At 37.7% G+C, this 14,235-nt stretch overlaps 1 protein-coding gene across 2 annotated transcripts; it reads left to right on the plus strand.

The window, feature by feature from the left end:
• The first annotated feature begins 817 nt into the window (after positions 1-817).
• LOC135212174 (uncharacterized) lies at positions 818-11,576 on the plus strand. 2 transcript variants are annotated; one of them, XM_064245609.1, is made up of 4 exons: positions 818-967; positions 3,180-3,359; positions 3,479-3,566; positions 8,003-11,576. In XM_064245609.1, exons 2-4 carry the CDS (start codon positions 3,193-3,195, stop codon positions 9,143-9,145), a joined length of 1,398 nt encoding a protein of 465 aa, XP_064101679.1. In that variant the 5' UTR covers positions 818-967; positions 3,180-3,192; the 3' UTR covers positions 9,146-11,576. The 2 variants fall into 2 exon arrangements, with proteins under 2 accessions (XP_064101679.1, XP_064101680.1); XM_064245610.1 differs by lacking the exon at positions 818-967 and adding an exon at positions 1,238-1,360.
• The last annotated feature ends 2,659 nt before the right edge of the window (positions 11,577-14,235 follow it).

A 14,235-nucleotide genomic window follows, 5' to 3' on the forward strand; every position in this document is an offset into this window, starting at 1 on the left:
TCAATCTGTCATTCGATACTAAATGTGCAGCGATGATGCTCTGAACTGGCCAGACATGGAGCGGGGTAGTATATAGAACTAACTAATAAGCCAAAAAGAATATTATTACATTATTAAGCAGGAATCATTTATGACAAAAGTTGTGTTGGCACATCGTAATAGCCATTAAGAAACCCTACGGTATTGACGAACCTTTTTAAAACTACATGATGCAACGTATGAGACCTTTTTTTTTTTTTTTTTTTTTTTTTTTCCAGAGGTGAAAAATTTTATAGTATCTCTGTTTAGCAACACCGAGAATTGGCAGATATGTAAAGTCAAGCTGCTGAAATCGGCAAAATACCAGTCAAACTACTGGGAGTGGTATTACCAGTCAGAATACTGGGAGCGATACTACCAGACAAACTACTGGAAATGACATTACCAGTCAAAATACTAGGAATGATATTACTAGGCAGATGCTGGCAGTGATATTACCAGTCAAAACACTGGGGGTGATATTACCAGTCAAACTACTGGGAGTGTAATTACCAGTCAGAAAATGGGAGTAATATTATCAGTCAAATTACTGGGAGTGCTATTACAAGTTGGAGAAAGTGGATGAGCAAAACAAATGATTAATGTAGCACTGTGGTTGGACAGCGACTGCCAGTTGCCACACGATATGGTTATCTTTTCAGTTAAACCTCAAATAGTCAAATGAACTTATCTTCCTGCATCTAATGGTGATATGTACCCACCGAAGCAACGAGAAGCAAAAACGTAAACACATTGTCAAGGATCTCCAAAGCTCTGAGAAAAGGAACATAATATGATTTTATCTGATATGCATGGCGGCATTGGCTCCCAGACCTTGTATCCAAGGCTCCCTGTTGTCAGTCTTGTCACTAACCCAGATACACATACAGCAGTTTACCCTGGTCGGCAGTGCGACGTACTTCTCCACTTTGCGTCCATTCAGCCGAAGGTCAGATATAGAGGAGTTTAGAGAAACCTTTTCTCTATTGTTTGTAGTTCCTCGCTGGCCGAGTGGTTTTCGAGCTGGGCTGCCAATCCGGTGGTCTCAGGTTCGATTCCCGGCTCGGCCAACGCGGAATCAGAGAAATTTATTTCTGGTGATAGAAGTTCGGATCCCACAATAAGCTGTAGGTCCCGTTGCTAGGTGACCAATTGGTTCCTAGCCACGTCAAAATATCTAATCCTTCGGCCAGCCCTAGGAGAGCTGTTAATCAGCTCAGTGGTCTGGTAAAACTAAGATATACTTAACTTAAACTCTATTGTTTGTACTTCGTCGAAACTATTCGTCTCAGCGGTATGAAAGTGGTCGAATAATCAAGAAACTGCTGTATTGGGAGTAATGGTAACATTATTTGTCATGATTTACAATATAAGCGAATTTAAAACCTTTAGAGTAGGGGCCTGAATCTTGTAACTATAAACTATTCGCAGACGGAGGATGAGAGAAAACGCTAACGGACACGAGGGAGCATAACAAACAAACGCTCATGAGAGAGACAGGAGAGTGAGAAGCAAACGGATACAAAGAGAGAGAGAGAGAGAGAGAGAGAGAATGACAAACGAATAGAGAGATAGAAATGTTGGGAATAACGGTGATCCAATTGTCCAATCGTGTAATAGGACTAGGAAGGTCTAGGGGCCGGCTTTTTTTTTTTTCATCATCGATTAATTGACGAAATTCAGAGCAAGGTATATAGAATAAAGGAGAGATGTACAGTCACTTTGGTCGCGGGGGCCGTTGTGGGGTATTTCCGTGATAGGCCTGGTGGACAGGGTGAGAGCGATCAAGGCAAGTACTATACCTTGGGGAACAACATTAGTACCTTGGGTCGAAGATATTGGGAATTAGGCCTGTAAGTGTCATATGTCCTTTTCACTCTGTTATCAGAGTGAAAAGGACATATGACACATTGGTCTTCTTTTGAATTCATATAGATCACTGTTCACATACAAAATAGTGGATTGATAATGTTTGGCTTTCTAATAGATAATAGAAGCCTTAGATTAATATGCTTGATAGAACTTAAAAAATCGATTAGCATTTGACCTGACAGTTATTTAAAAAGGATTATTTATAATACATTATTTAATAAACTAACATAAATATACATAGATGACAGAAAACAGTATCTGGCTTCATAATGGAAATAAAAAAAAAATCTTTTAGAATTGTCACGGTATAATTTAGTTAACTTACGCTTCTTCTTTTTCTTTTGCCTACTCGATACAATTTGGCCATTCAGAACCCTCATCCTAAAAAAACATCCGAAATCTGACAAAAAAAAAAAAAGTATCACTTTTAAAGGCAAAAATACACAATTTTCAATATGGCATGCCAAGTCGTATAATACTCCATTGCCTGGTTTGAGTGCATATTCTCCATTGTATGTTTTATCCCATAAACATGCCTAGAGTTTTTTTTTTTTTTTTTTTATAAGGTACCCTTGAATTGAACACATCAAACCAGGAGTGAGCAAGCTCTATAAAGTCCCTTGTACTATCCCAGAACATACTCTTCAAAAGTCCCTGACTTCCATGAAATCTAAAGCTTTAGATGTTTTTCCGAAAGAAGCTGCACTGCTTTCCTCACATTCATACTTTGTGTACCTGTTACATTTATGTGCTACATTTATGCTGCAGGTCTCTTTTATATGCACTTTCTTCAAAATGTTTACTGTATATGCGATGAGTAGTAGGGTTAAAGTTGTACTTTCTCTTAGCAGTTGTTATTTTTCCTTGATCATTGATGCTCTGGTCGAAATAGTAGATTTTTTTTCGTTTTTGGATTGATAGCTATTTTTCATTGATGATAAGCTTTCGCTGTATTTAGTAACAGAGAAGGGGGAATGCATTCTTGTACGTAGGACTATGCTGAGTTTAGCTCACACCATTGTCAACAAAATAATAGACCAATGCTCGAAGTCAGAGCCTGACGTCAAAAAAAGGCTGGTCTAATAGTTTCAGAAAGTTTGCTTTTTCGTATATCTTATATAACTAACTAATCGCTGAATGTTTGGTGTGGATTTCTTTGGATATTTTATCAGCTTTCAAACATGCTCGGTTCAATCTCCATAGAAAATTTTAATTTTGCAAATATGAAAATTGATTTGCATCAGTCTCCAGTTAAAAATGAAGTTTTTGTGAACCTTTTTAATTATCAGTGACTGAAGCGCAATGGAGTCGAAGGATGGAGGATGGATCGGCGAAGCCTCCGACATTGAGAAGCTCTACGAACAGAGTCACAAAAGAGGGAGCTTCTTGTTGGTCTACCAGTTGAGCTTGAGCAGCGTTCATCCTCTCCAGGAAGACCAAGTGAAAACAGCCCTCATTCATTTGCATAGGTATTTATTGTTGGAATCTTTTGAGTACGTAAAGTGCTTTTGTGAGATGGAAAAAACATTATCTTGTCCAATACATCAAAATTCTCTCTTTGAGATTTTATTTTATATGTGGTTCACAGGAAGTGTCCGGCTCTGCGCGTTTGTTTCGGTCAGAGAAATGGCAAAACTTGGCTGCGGTACATGACCAAGGAGAAAATTGACTTTCAGGTGAGGGAATAGTAAGTAATTATATCGCCAAACACATTAACTCACTGATGTATAAATATGCATGTTTTGGAAATGTTATACTCCAGATTATCCAAGAGAATAGCTATAATAGATTCACAACAACCGTGCATCTCATGCACAGCACCGTCCCTTACGACGCTCCTGTTTGGCTGTTGATAATCCAATCACAAGGATAGAAACTCTCAGGCCCGTATTTCTAAACTACTATCTTCCGCCTCGATGAAGATGCCCCTTGTGAAATGTCTTCGTCAGGCGATATATGTTCAAAACATCGACGAAGTTCTTCTAGGAAGAGCGGTTGTACGGTACGGTTGGTATGCTGGAAGAGGTAAACAAACGGACCAGTGTCTCCACTAAATTAGGGTAATCAGACCTCTCTTAGGACCGTATCTTTAAACTACCACCTTCCCTGTTCGATGGAGAGCATGCTCGTGAATTTTCCTTGTAAAGCGGTATTTTAAAAACATCTGCGTAGGGTTTTCACGAAGAATAACTCTGCAGAAGGGTTGGTATGCTGGAAGTGATTGCTATACAAACACATCGGATCAGCATACAGCTATTCTGTCCCACTTTATACCTATATATATATATATATATATATATATATATATATATATATATATATATATATATATATATATATATATATAAACTTTATCACTTAGACAATTGTTTTGTACATTAATACAATTACTACAGCAGAGTCCCTTTACAGCTAAGCCCGCCTACTGATATTTCATTCCTTGAAGCTGATTGGTTGGAAACAGTTTCGAAAAATTCATGAATCTGTGGTTCTTTTCATCTTCATTTATTTTGCAATGGTTGTTTTGCCGAAATAAAATACGTTGTGCTGATTATAATATAATCCAAGAGGAAGTGAAAGACGATTCTGTTACTGCTGTGAAGTTCATAAGCATGCGACAGCCAGGAACTTGGGAACGTGAGGTCTTTAAGTACAAAGACAATCTTTTACAAGAATGTAAATAGACCATTTATGCATTAAAGTACTGAAAAAATGGACTACTAAAATATTTGGCATGTGTTATACGTTCCAATACTTACATTAGTTATGTGGTTCTCTTTTAATTTTACAAAAAAATATACGAAACGGTTATCGAAGAGATGGTCAAGACTTTCTCTTCGTTTCCAATAATTTTCACACTTCGATCATCTTCGCCTTTGTCGGGAAGAAGTGCTTCGCTGCACAATAATACCATTTTAGTGGCGATGAGCTTCTTCGTCCAAGGTGGTAGTTTAAAAATACGGCCCTTTGTCTCTCTCGAGAGTTCACATAGGCAACATCTACGTCCCAACCTCTTTCAAACATTATAAGTTTCATTACACCTCATCACTAAACATCATCAAGCTAATGATTTAAGGATTATAATAATATAAGAATGATGTATTTCAGTAAACTTAATACTAAAATAGTTATAGTGAAATAAACAAGAAATTCTTAACATCTTGTGTTTCAGACGGTTTCGTAGCTTAAATGTTATGGAAGACAATGCTACCAAAAATATTATAGGTAGGGCTATCAACGTGAAAATAACAAGCAAAAGATTAAGAATGTTATTCTCCCTCTCTTATGCTTGTGTAGTCAGGTGTTGTCACGTGATCACTCAATGACGTCATCTTCATGATCACGACCCCTCGATGGAGGAAGTCTTATGGGAAAATAGAATATTAAGACTGCATTATTGGTACCTTATGGAGGAAATTTATTCATCCCATTGATTTTTCTTTTGTTACAATCAGTTCTCCTATATCCCTCTCATTATTCCTTTTTATTATATATTACGATTTTCTTCATAATTCTTATATCATCATAATTCTTAAATCATTGGCTTGTCGATGTATATTGATGCAAATGGGAAACACAACTTTTCTGCGAGTAAAACTGAGGTATAATGAAAGTGATAATTTTTGAAAGAGGTCGGAACGTATGTAGCTGGTGCCAATGTGAACTCTCGAGAGAGACTGAGTTTCCAGCCCTGTGATTGGCTTATCAACAACCAATCAGGAGCGTCGTAAGGAACGGCGCTGGGCACGAGATGCACAAGTGAAATGAATTTATTATAGTATTTAGTAATATTCAATCTTATTTCAGTGGCATATATCTCTTGCGTGAATTATATTAACCCTTCTGCACTGTTAGGGGTCTTTTGGACCCGAAAACAATTTTAAATTAGCATATCTCTCTTGTTTTAAGAGATTGAAGCTTCATACTCCTTGACTTTTCCTGACTTTAGGGGGTTATTATATTGCCTAAGTCTGGTAAAAAATTTTCCCAGTAGTTAATGAGCAGCAAAAAAAGTAACATCTAATCTGTTTGGGTCAAAATGACCCGTACCTGCTTTTTGCTATATTTGCTCCAAGTTTTTCACAAACTGCATCAAAGATGGTATGATTATTAGTGAAAAAGAAGAAAAGAAACCTGACATAATTGAATTTTACGATTCAACTAAAGGAGTTGATAATTTAGACAAAATTGTTGCAACTTATAGGTCAAAGTGTCAGACAAAAAGATGGCCGATGGTCTTGTTTGATAACATAGTGGATGTGTCTGCCTACAATGCTTTTTTTGTCCTTTGGAATATAGTGCAACCTAACTGGAAGGGAAAAGCTACTTTCAAGAGAAGAATTTTTCTTCACGATCTTGGATTGGCCTTAGTCCAACCTGTAATGTCTTCAAGGGTATCATTACCTAGGACGCCAAATGCCCGGCAAGTTGCTGAAACTGCAAGACCATCTCTAGAATATGATAATTCTCAGTCTCAGGAAAGAGCTGCAAAGAGACAGCGTTGTCATGTGTGTAAAAATGACAACAAAGTAATCACAATATGTACGGTCTGCCGAAAAACTACATGTAAGCGGTACGCTGTTGTAACGTTCAAGTGCAATAATTGCAACTAATTCCTAATCTTCAATAAGACAGGGTGGTTGGGAGGGTTAGATGTGGGGTCTGAATGACAGTCACTTTCATGTAGTAGACCCTGGGCATGCAAGGTAATCAATTATGTACTTTGTATAGCAGAGAACTGTCAGAATTTATGAGACGGGTCATTTTGACCCGGAACAGATTAGATGTTACAATGCTGATGAATTACTGCAATTGTAAGCTGACTATAAATACTAACCATTCTAAATCTCAGGAAAGATATACAAAAAGATGGCATTGTTATATGTGCAAAAATTATAGCAAAGTAACAGCAATTTGCCAAAAAAACTATATGTAAGCACCATGGTGTCACAATATTCAACTGCAATAATTTCAACTAAAAGCTATTCTTCAATAAAATAGGGTGGCTAACAGTGATAGAATTGAAGTCTGAATGATAACTTTCTTGCAGTGTGCCCTAGACATGCAAAGTAATCAAAAAAGTAGTTTGTATGGCAAGGAATTGTCTAAATTTATAAGACGGGTCATTTTGACCAGAAACAGATTAGATGTTACAAAATTTTAACAGACCACAAGGGTTAAGAAACTGACTTAGTTACACAAAAGCAGCATTTGTCGGATGTTTAGGGAAACAAGGTAGAATCTATAGTATTAAAATTCGAGTGGATCTTGTTTGCCCTCCCCCGGGAGACGTGACACAGCCACCCACCTCCTGCAAAACTGTTTATCTGCCCCAAGTAGGGGTAGGTAGGTGGAAAGGAAGGGTAGGGGAGACATCCACCCTCCTCCTGTAAACCTGTTTGTCCGCCCAGGTGGGGTGTTAAGTAGGGGATTGGGAGGGTAGGGTAGACAGCAGTGCCGGGTTCCAGCACGTGCCAGCAAGCTCGTATAAGGCTATAAGAGGAGTGTAAGCTAATATTTTAAAATGTATTCATTTATACTAATGAATGATGACCATTATATTCAAAATTAATCACCACAATTACCTGCAAACATAGTAAGTTGATATTTATAATTATAATCAGTGTTAATGAGAATTTGCACTAATCAAATGTTTGCCTTAAGATTAGGACTCTCAGCTTCACAAAAGGGGAGACATCCATCGCCAGCCATTTATATAATTTGTTTATCTTGTACCTACAGATATGATACAGTATTCGTATTAATCTGATATATTTTGCTTTGACCGGTAGCACAAAGAATGCAAATAACTCTTATCTAGATATATTTTTCATGTTTTCTATATAGATTGATCATTTTGAGATTTATCACAGGCATATATCCATTCATGATTGTTATTGCCAAGTTCAAATTTCAAAAGCGATTCAGATTTAAGATGAAGATGGCTTCAACTTATGATTAAACAAAATCTTTTTGACCCATACGAGTTCGAACACATCGTAAAGGAAAAGACGACCATTGCATTCGTTGTGAAATTCGTTTATGGATATAAAAAATTACTTCTAAAAAGAACTGCAGACACATTAAATAATGATATTTCCCATTTGCAAAGGTCGTGAGAGACGCCGCACCCGACGACTTGAGGGATCTACTCCAAACGTACCGATACAACTCGGAAGAGGGACCTTTGTGGTGCGTCCGATTGCTAATGAATACTGGCGACTCCCTGGCTCTAGACAAGGGTCTCCCCCAAACCTCTCACTTATTTTTCGGAATACACCACAGCATCACCGATGGATTCACCATGATGAAAACGTGTGGAAGTCTCGTCAGGATCCTCAATGATGTCATAGACAACCAGCCAATTTGTGATGAGGAGCAAATCGGGTATTTTGTTTCAGATACAGAGAATGAGAAGCACGTCGCCGTCAAAATGTCCGCTCTTAAGCAAGATCCGCTTTTGATGCAAGAGCTCATCTCAAGATCGGAGGACAAAGGTGCCGGAATGCCACTGCTTTTAAAGATCAGACCTCCTCCCGAAGGAGAGGACAAGAGCTGCAATATGATACACGTTTTAGATCAGGCCTCGACTCAGAGGTTCATTGAGAAATGCAAAGCCGAAAGGGTTTCGATCAGTTCTGGTTTTGCAGCTGTTTTCAATGCATCAATGGTTTCTTTCTTTGTGGAGAATCAGTACATCGAAGATTCTTATAGAATGTGTAATGGCCACGTCATCAATTCCCGTCGTTACTGGCCGGGTGACAGTTCTGATGCCATGGGATGCCATGCCCTCTCTCCCCTCAATTTATGGATAGATGTCCCCAAAGACTTGCACACAAAGTTTTGGGACTTTGCGCGGAATCTCCATCAGGACCTCCATCGACACCTCAAGGAGGAATCGATTCTCCTACGCGAAGCGTACGTAAAACTAAAAAATAATGAAGGACCCAATTACGATGAGATATTTTACTCATCGGCACCAATGCAAGTTGACTGTGTCTTTTCTAATTTAGGAGACGTGACGCACTACTTTGGGGAAGGGGGACCGCATGTCAAACCCTATCTCTTGGTACGGCATGCTTCACTGCACCGCTCAGACATAAAAAACTTTGCATATTTCATCCATACATTTAGGGGTCGTTTCATAGTCAATTTACTGTACAATTCTAAATATGTTGCCAAAGCTGTAGCTCAGGAACACTTCAGTCTCATTGTTAGCATGATGGAAAAGGTGATCAATGGCAGTTTTTATTAAATGGCGTTAGACTCAACCAATGCATCCTGAGAGAGACCTTTGACTCAGTGTTTTGGAGTTTTTCGCTATTTTGTTACCCCTTTAAAGGTTCATGGGGTAGAGCTCGACCCGAGCGCCCAGAAAAATTTGTGAAAATTCAAAAACTGTAGCTATGCTGTATATTTTAATTTCTAAAATCAATTGCACCATTGCCATACACTACTGAGAAGATAAATCATACCCATCTACAAATTAGATATTTATTACAAATATATTAAAAAAATAAGTATATACAAAAAATAATTTACAAAAATATTTACAAAAAATACAAAATACGCTATATGCACACAAAAATTGAGGGAATCCTTCCTAAAACTATTGTTTACAATATGTGCTGCCAGAAAAGGTGTCGGACCCATAGAGGTCAAAATCTGAAAAGAGAAAAAAAAGTGTAAGTTTTTGGCCAAAAAAAAAGTCAAAATTTCACAAATTTTTTCCGGTACCTAAATGAAATAGGAAGTGGCTAATTTTTTTTTAGAATAAACTCATATTAACCTAGAACGGAATTATGTAGAAAGATCTGCACTAAGATGTAATTTACTTTTATATCAGAAATGTTATTCTTTCTCTCTCTCTCTCTCTCTCTCTCTCTCTCTCTCTCTCTCTCTCTCAAACAATAATTTACAAAAATATTTACAAAAAATACAAAATATGCTATATGCACACAAAAATTGAGGGAATCCTTCCTAAATTATTTACAATATGTGACTGCCAGAAAAGGTGTAGTTTCCATAGAGGTCAAAATCAGAAAGGAGAAAAAAAAAGGGTTAAGTTTTTTTTGGCCAAAAATTTTTTTTTAATTTCATGAATTTTTTTGGTACCTAAATGAAATAGGAAAGGCTAATATTTTTATAGAATAAACTCATATTATCCTAGAACAGAATTATGTAAAAAGATCTGCACTAAGATGTAATTTACTTTTATATCAGAAATGTTATTCTCTCTCTCTCTCTCTCTCTCTCTCTCTCTTCTCTCTCGCTCTCTCTCTCTCTCTACAGTGTGTCGATGATTTACTGACATAAGCTGAAGTAATCTGTCACTAGAAAAGGCACAGACCCACTACTTCCCACCCCCTCTCTCCCCCTCTTGTTTCGTAATGATTTTAAGGTCATCTTCTTTGCCTCCAATCCTTTGTTACACAAACTTGAGCTTATTGCCATAGAGGTGTCAGCAGCCTCTAAATTATCATCAACATCACTTTCTAATTCCATTAGCAGTAAGTTGATGACATCCATGCCCAGAGAATACTGCCTGCTGGCCATTGTTGATGAGAAATGCAAAAAAAAAAAAAAAAAAAACTGAGAAATTGGCATTCGAAGGAAATTGAACCAAATGGCAATATAAGGCATCTCAGCCACAACCAATGGCATGCATAATGTACACACACCATCTACCTACAGTTTCCAACAATACAAAACTATATAAGTGTCAACAGTGTTAGACAGAAAATGACTTCTTGATAACTTTGCCTTTGTATCCCACACATGTTCAAAACAAACAATTACCCTGAAAAGGGGGAAGGACAAAGACAAGGCAAACACAGGTTCTGACATGATTGTAGTGTGTGCTCTGCTGGCCTCTTGCAGATCGATCACACCCAGATTCGAGATAGACGATGATTTATGGGAAAAAAAACATGTTTTTTGAAACACTCCTTGGGTCTTGCATGACCCATCGCACCTATTCAGGGATAAGATATAGGGCAGTTTATGTGGCGTTAAAGTTCAGGAAGTGCAAATTCCTTTCGAACTCCAAGGTGATTGTGCATATGCAGGGTTTTGAGAAGTTTTCAGTTCATGCAGAACTCCTGATGTATGCCTGCATGATCCCCAGATCACCCAGGGTTCATGAACTGGGCACGATATCGAGACCAATGTGAGCAAGACTTCCCAATGTATGTGCATACAATACTGCATTTTAATGTTTGCCCATAGGCTCTACTAGTTCAGTGATGGCCAATCATTTGAAAATCCATAAGAATGTGGATCACAACTTTGAGTGGTTGCAAGTCAGCCTCAGTTGGTGGAACTGCCACATCCATGGTGTCAGCTCCGAGAACACTCACTAGAGCAAACTGATGTCCTAGGCTTTCCTTTAGAAAGGGACCCAACTTAAGCTTTGGGGCACCACTTAGGACACCTGGAGGGCCTTCTTCAGAGGCCTTGTTAGGAATTTATTCACTCTTCAATTGAATAAAGATATTTTAATGTTCACATTAAGTAAAATTATAATTCCTTTTTAGGTAAATAAATGGACCCAATGTCTAATTTATTAGTATGTAGTATGTCTATGCATAATTATTGATTAGTAATAAAATTGGGTGATTAAGGACGTATGTATATGCGTAAGTTAAGCCTTATTGGTAAATAAATAAATACACATATTGTTTAAATATATTGCTTTGTTCAGTATTTTAAATATATGAGCTTCTCTTCTATAGCAATCCTAAACGAATGGTTAAAGCAATCCTAAAGGAATGGTTAATTATTGGACGGTTTAAGCCGGCTTATGGTGTTTAAGTTTTCGTCGGGTAAATAAATGATCTGATTCTTAACTACCGTTTAAGTGATTCTTATTATTCATTATTAGATCAAACTAAGTCATTATTGTCACATAAATATCTGTTTTTAATTAAATGAAAGTAATATTTGTATGAATTGAAACATTCTAATCAGTAATTCGTAGTAAGAAATAAGTTGAAATTGCCTACGAAACACAATTGATCCTCACGACTGGGCTTAGCCTAGAGCAAACGTTTGTCAGTTGGATCAGACAGTAAACGTGTAGAGTGAATGGTGTTTAGTGCTTAAGAAACTCTTCCTGCGGATTCTGGAGATAATTAATTCAGAAAGTAATCAGATAAGCGCAATATATGTTTATTTTAGGCATAGATTTTAGACGTATGTATGTTGAGGGCTTGTCTTGTGAATTTTGACTGGACTTTCGAAGCAGTTGGTAGGTTGCTGATTAATTGATTTAATTTTAGAACTTTTGTGATATAGATTATTAAGGATGTAAGATAAATAATTTCTTACACCCCTTCAGGCAGAACTGAATGGTTTTTATAACGTATCATGGGGGTATTTATGAAGTTAATGATCCCTGGAAATGACCAAAACAAACATTCGCTGGTTGTTCAGGGTATCCTGGATCAGGTTAAATGTCCGATTTGCGAGGCAGAAGCTTGACGTGCCAGAGGGTTATAGACTATATTATTTTGTGCTGTTTTTTCAGTCAGCAGTTGACAGATGACTTCCTCCTGGGGAACACTAAGAACGTTCTTCATTCTCAGTTAGGAACCATGGCCTCCCTCCAGACAGTCACAGCACCATGGTTCAACCTTAGGCTGAGCATCAGTGGCGGATCTAGAAATCTTTCATTGGTGGTGGGGGGGGGGGGGGGGCATGGGGGGGGGGGGGGGGGGGGGGGCACTTAGGATTTTACATATATATTATATATATATATATATGTGTGTGTGTGTGTGTGTGTAACATGTGCACACACACACACGCAGGCACAATGTAATTATACGTACATGTATGTATGCACACACATAGTCTACACAGTAGTTGCTATTGTTGTTGAAATAATCTTTAACTAAGCAAATTCTTGCTACTAATAATGATTTTTTAAAAGAAAACTGTTATATTATTCATATCCAGGGTGGGCACGTGGCCATGTGGCTCATCTCCCCTTAAATCCGCCACTGTTGAGTATGCTTGTTGATTTAGAACCCACTGGACACTTATTAGTCCAGTGGAAAATCACTAAACTTGTTTTGTCGCATAAGAGATGCTTCATGCTTTTTTCTGGTAGATTGGAACCTAATCACAATATAACAACCGGGAGCAAAACTTGCACTCTTGGGGAGACTTTTTTTTATTAAGGAAATTCAACATGGCGGCTGGTGGCTATCAGAAAACCTAAATTTAATTGATATCATGACTTTAATTTGGCAGCAAAATGTATGTTTAGGTAGAAGACAAGTAATACAATCGTGGACTCCAAATTATCATATTTTCGTTATTTTCAGACTATATTGTAATTATGAGGCCAAAAATCACAATATTTCTCAACACCTCACATGATTTCAAAGACACATATCAGCATTATATTAGACAACTGCTCATTAAATTCAATAAAATACAATATGGTACTATGAATATACAAAGATAATTCTACAGTTTTATGTCCAGTCACAGTCGGATAAATCCACCTCAACTCTGCCTTTATCGGCATCATCACCTTCTACATATTCGTCATAATTTTCTTCCCTGGAAGCAGAAATTGTGCGAGGATTTTTACATTCCCTTTCTGCATGGCAGACACAAGAGATAGAACATGAAATACAAGCACTGGAGCAGATACAACATGCAATGACACAACCGTGTAATGATGCGCATCCACATTTTACCATTTTCAGTTGACAGAGGAACAAGTGATACATCTGATGGCAAGGCGGTTGGTTCCAGTTTGTTTGTGTCAGTGTTTATGTGCCAGCCATAATGCACAGGATTAAGTACAGGTGGATCAGCTTCAAAGGCAAATCTCCAAATCGCATCTTGCAGGTAAGCTGTGTACACATGCTGTTCAAAAGCCTCTTTAGTAGGAGGCAGTACCCTATTTGGAGAAAAATTGAGCTTGTGATTGACCATCTTGTTTCCCCAAACCATGTATCGAAGAGATGTCATATCGGATTTATTTGGAAATCCATAACATGATGCTATGAATGCTGTGAAAGCACATGAGCAGCTAAAACATTGTCTAAGATATCATTGTGCTTCTCAACTGTGGCCTTTATGTCTACACATTTTCTCCCTGAACTTGAACCAGTCATAACCAGATTGTATATGATCTTTGTTTTGTAGTAGTGAAGTAGCAAAACAAACTCATCACTGCCATCAGCAATGACACGTACACTACTGTGTTTACCAGATCTAGCCAGATGAACGATCTGCTGAATGATGACCACATATGCTTCCTCGTGTGTTGTACGAAGATTAGGTCTCTTTCTTATGCATCACAGATCTCTGTTGGAGTTGGTTCAGGTA

This window comes from Macrobrachium nipponense, chromosome 40 (assembly GCF_015104395.2).
Source record: "Macrobrachium nipponense isolate FS-2020 chromosome 40, ASM1510439v2, whole genome shotgun sequence".
Taxonomy (NCBI): domain Eukaryota; kingdom Metazoa; phylum Arthropoda; class Malacostraca; order Decapoda; family Palaemonidae; genus Macrobrachium; species Macrobrachium nipponense.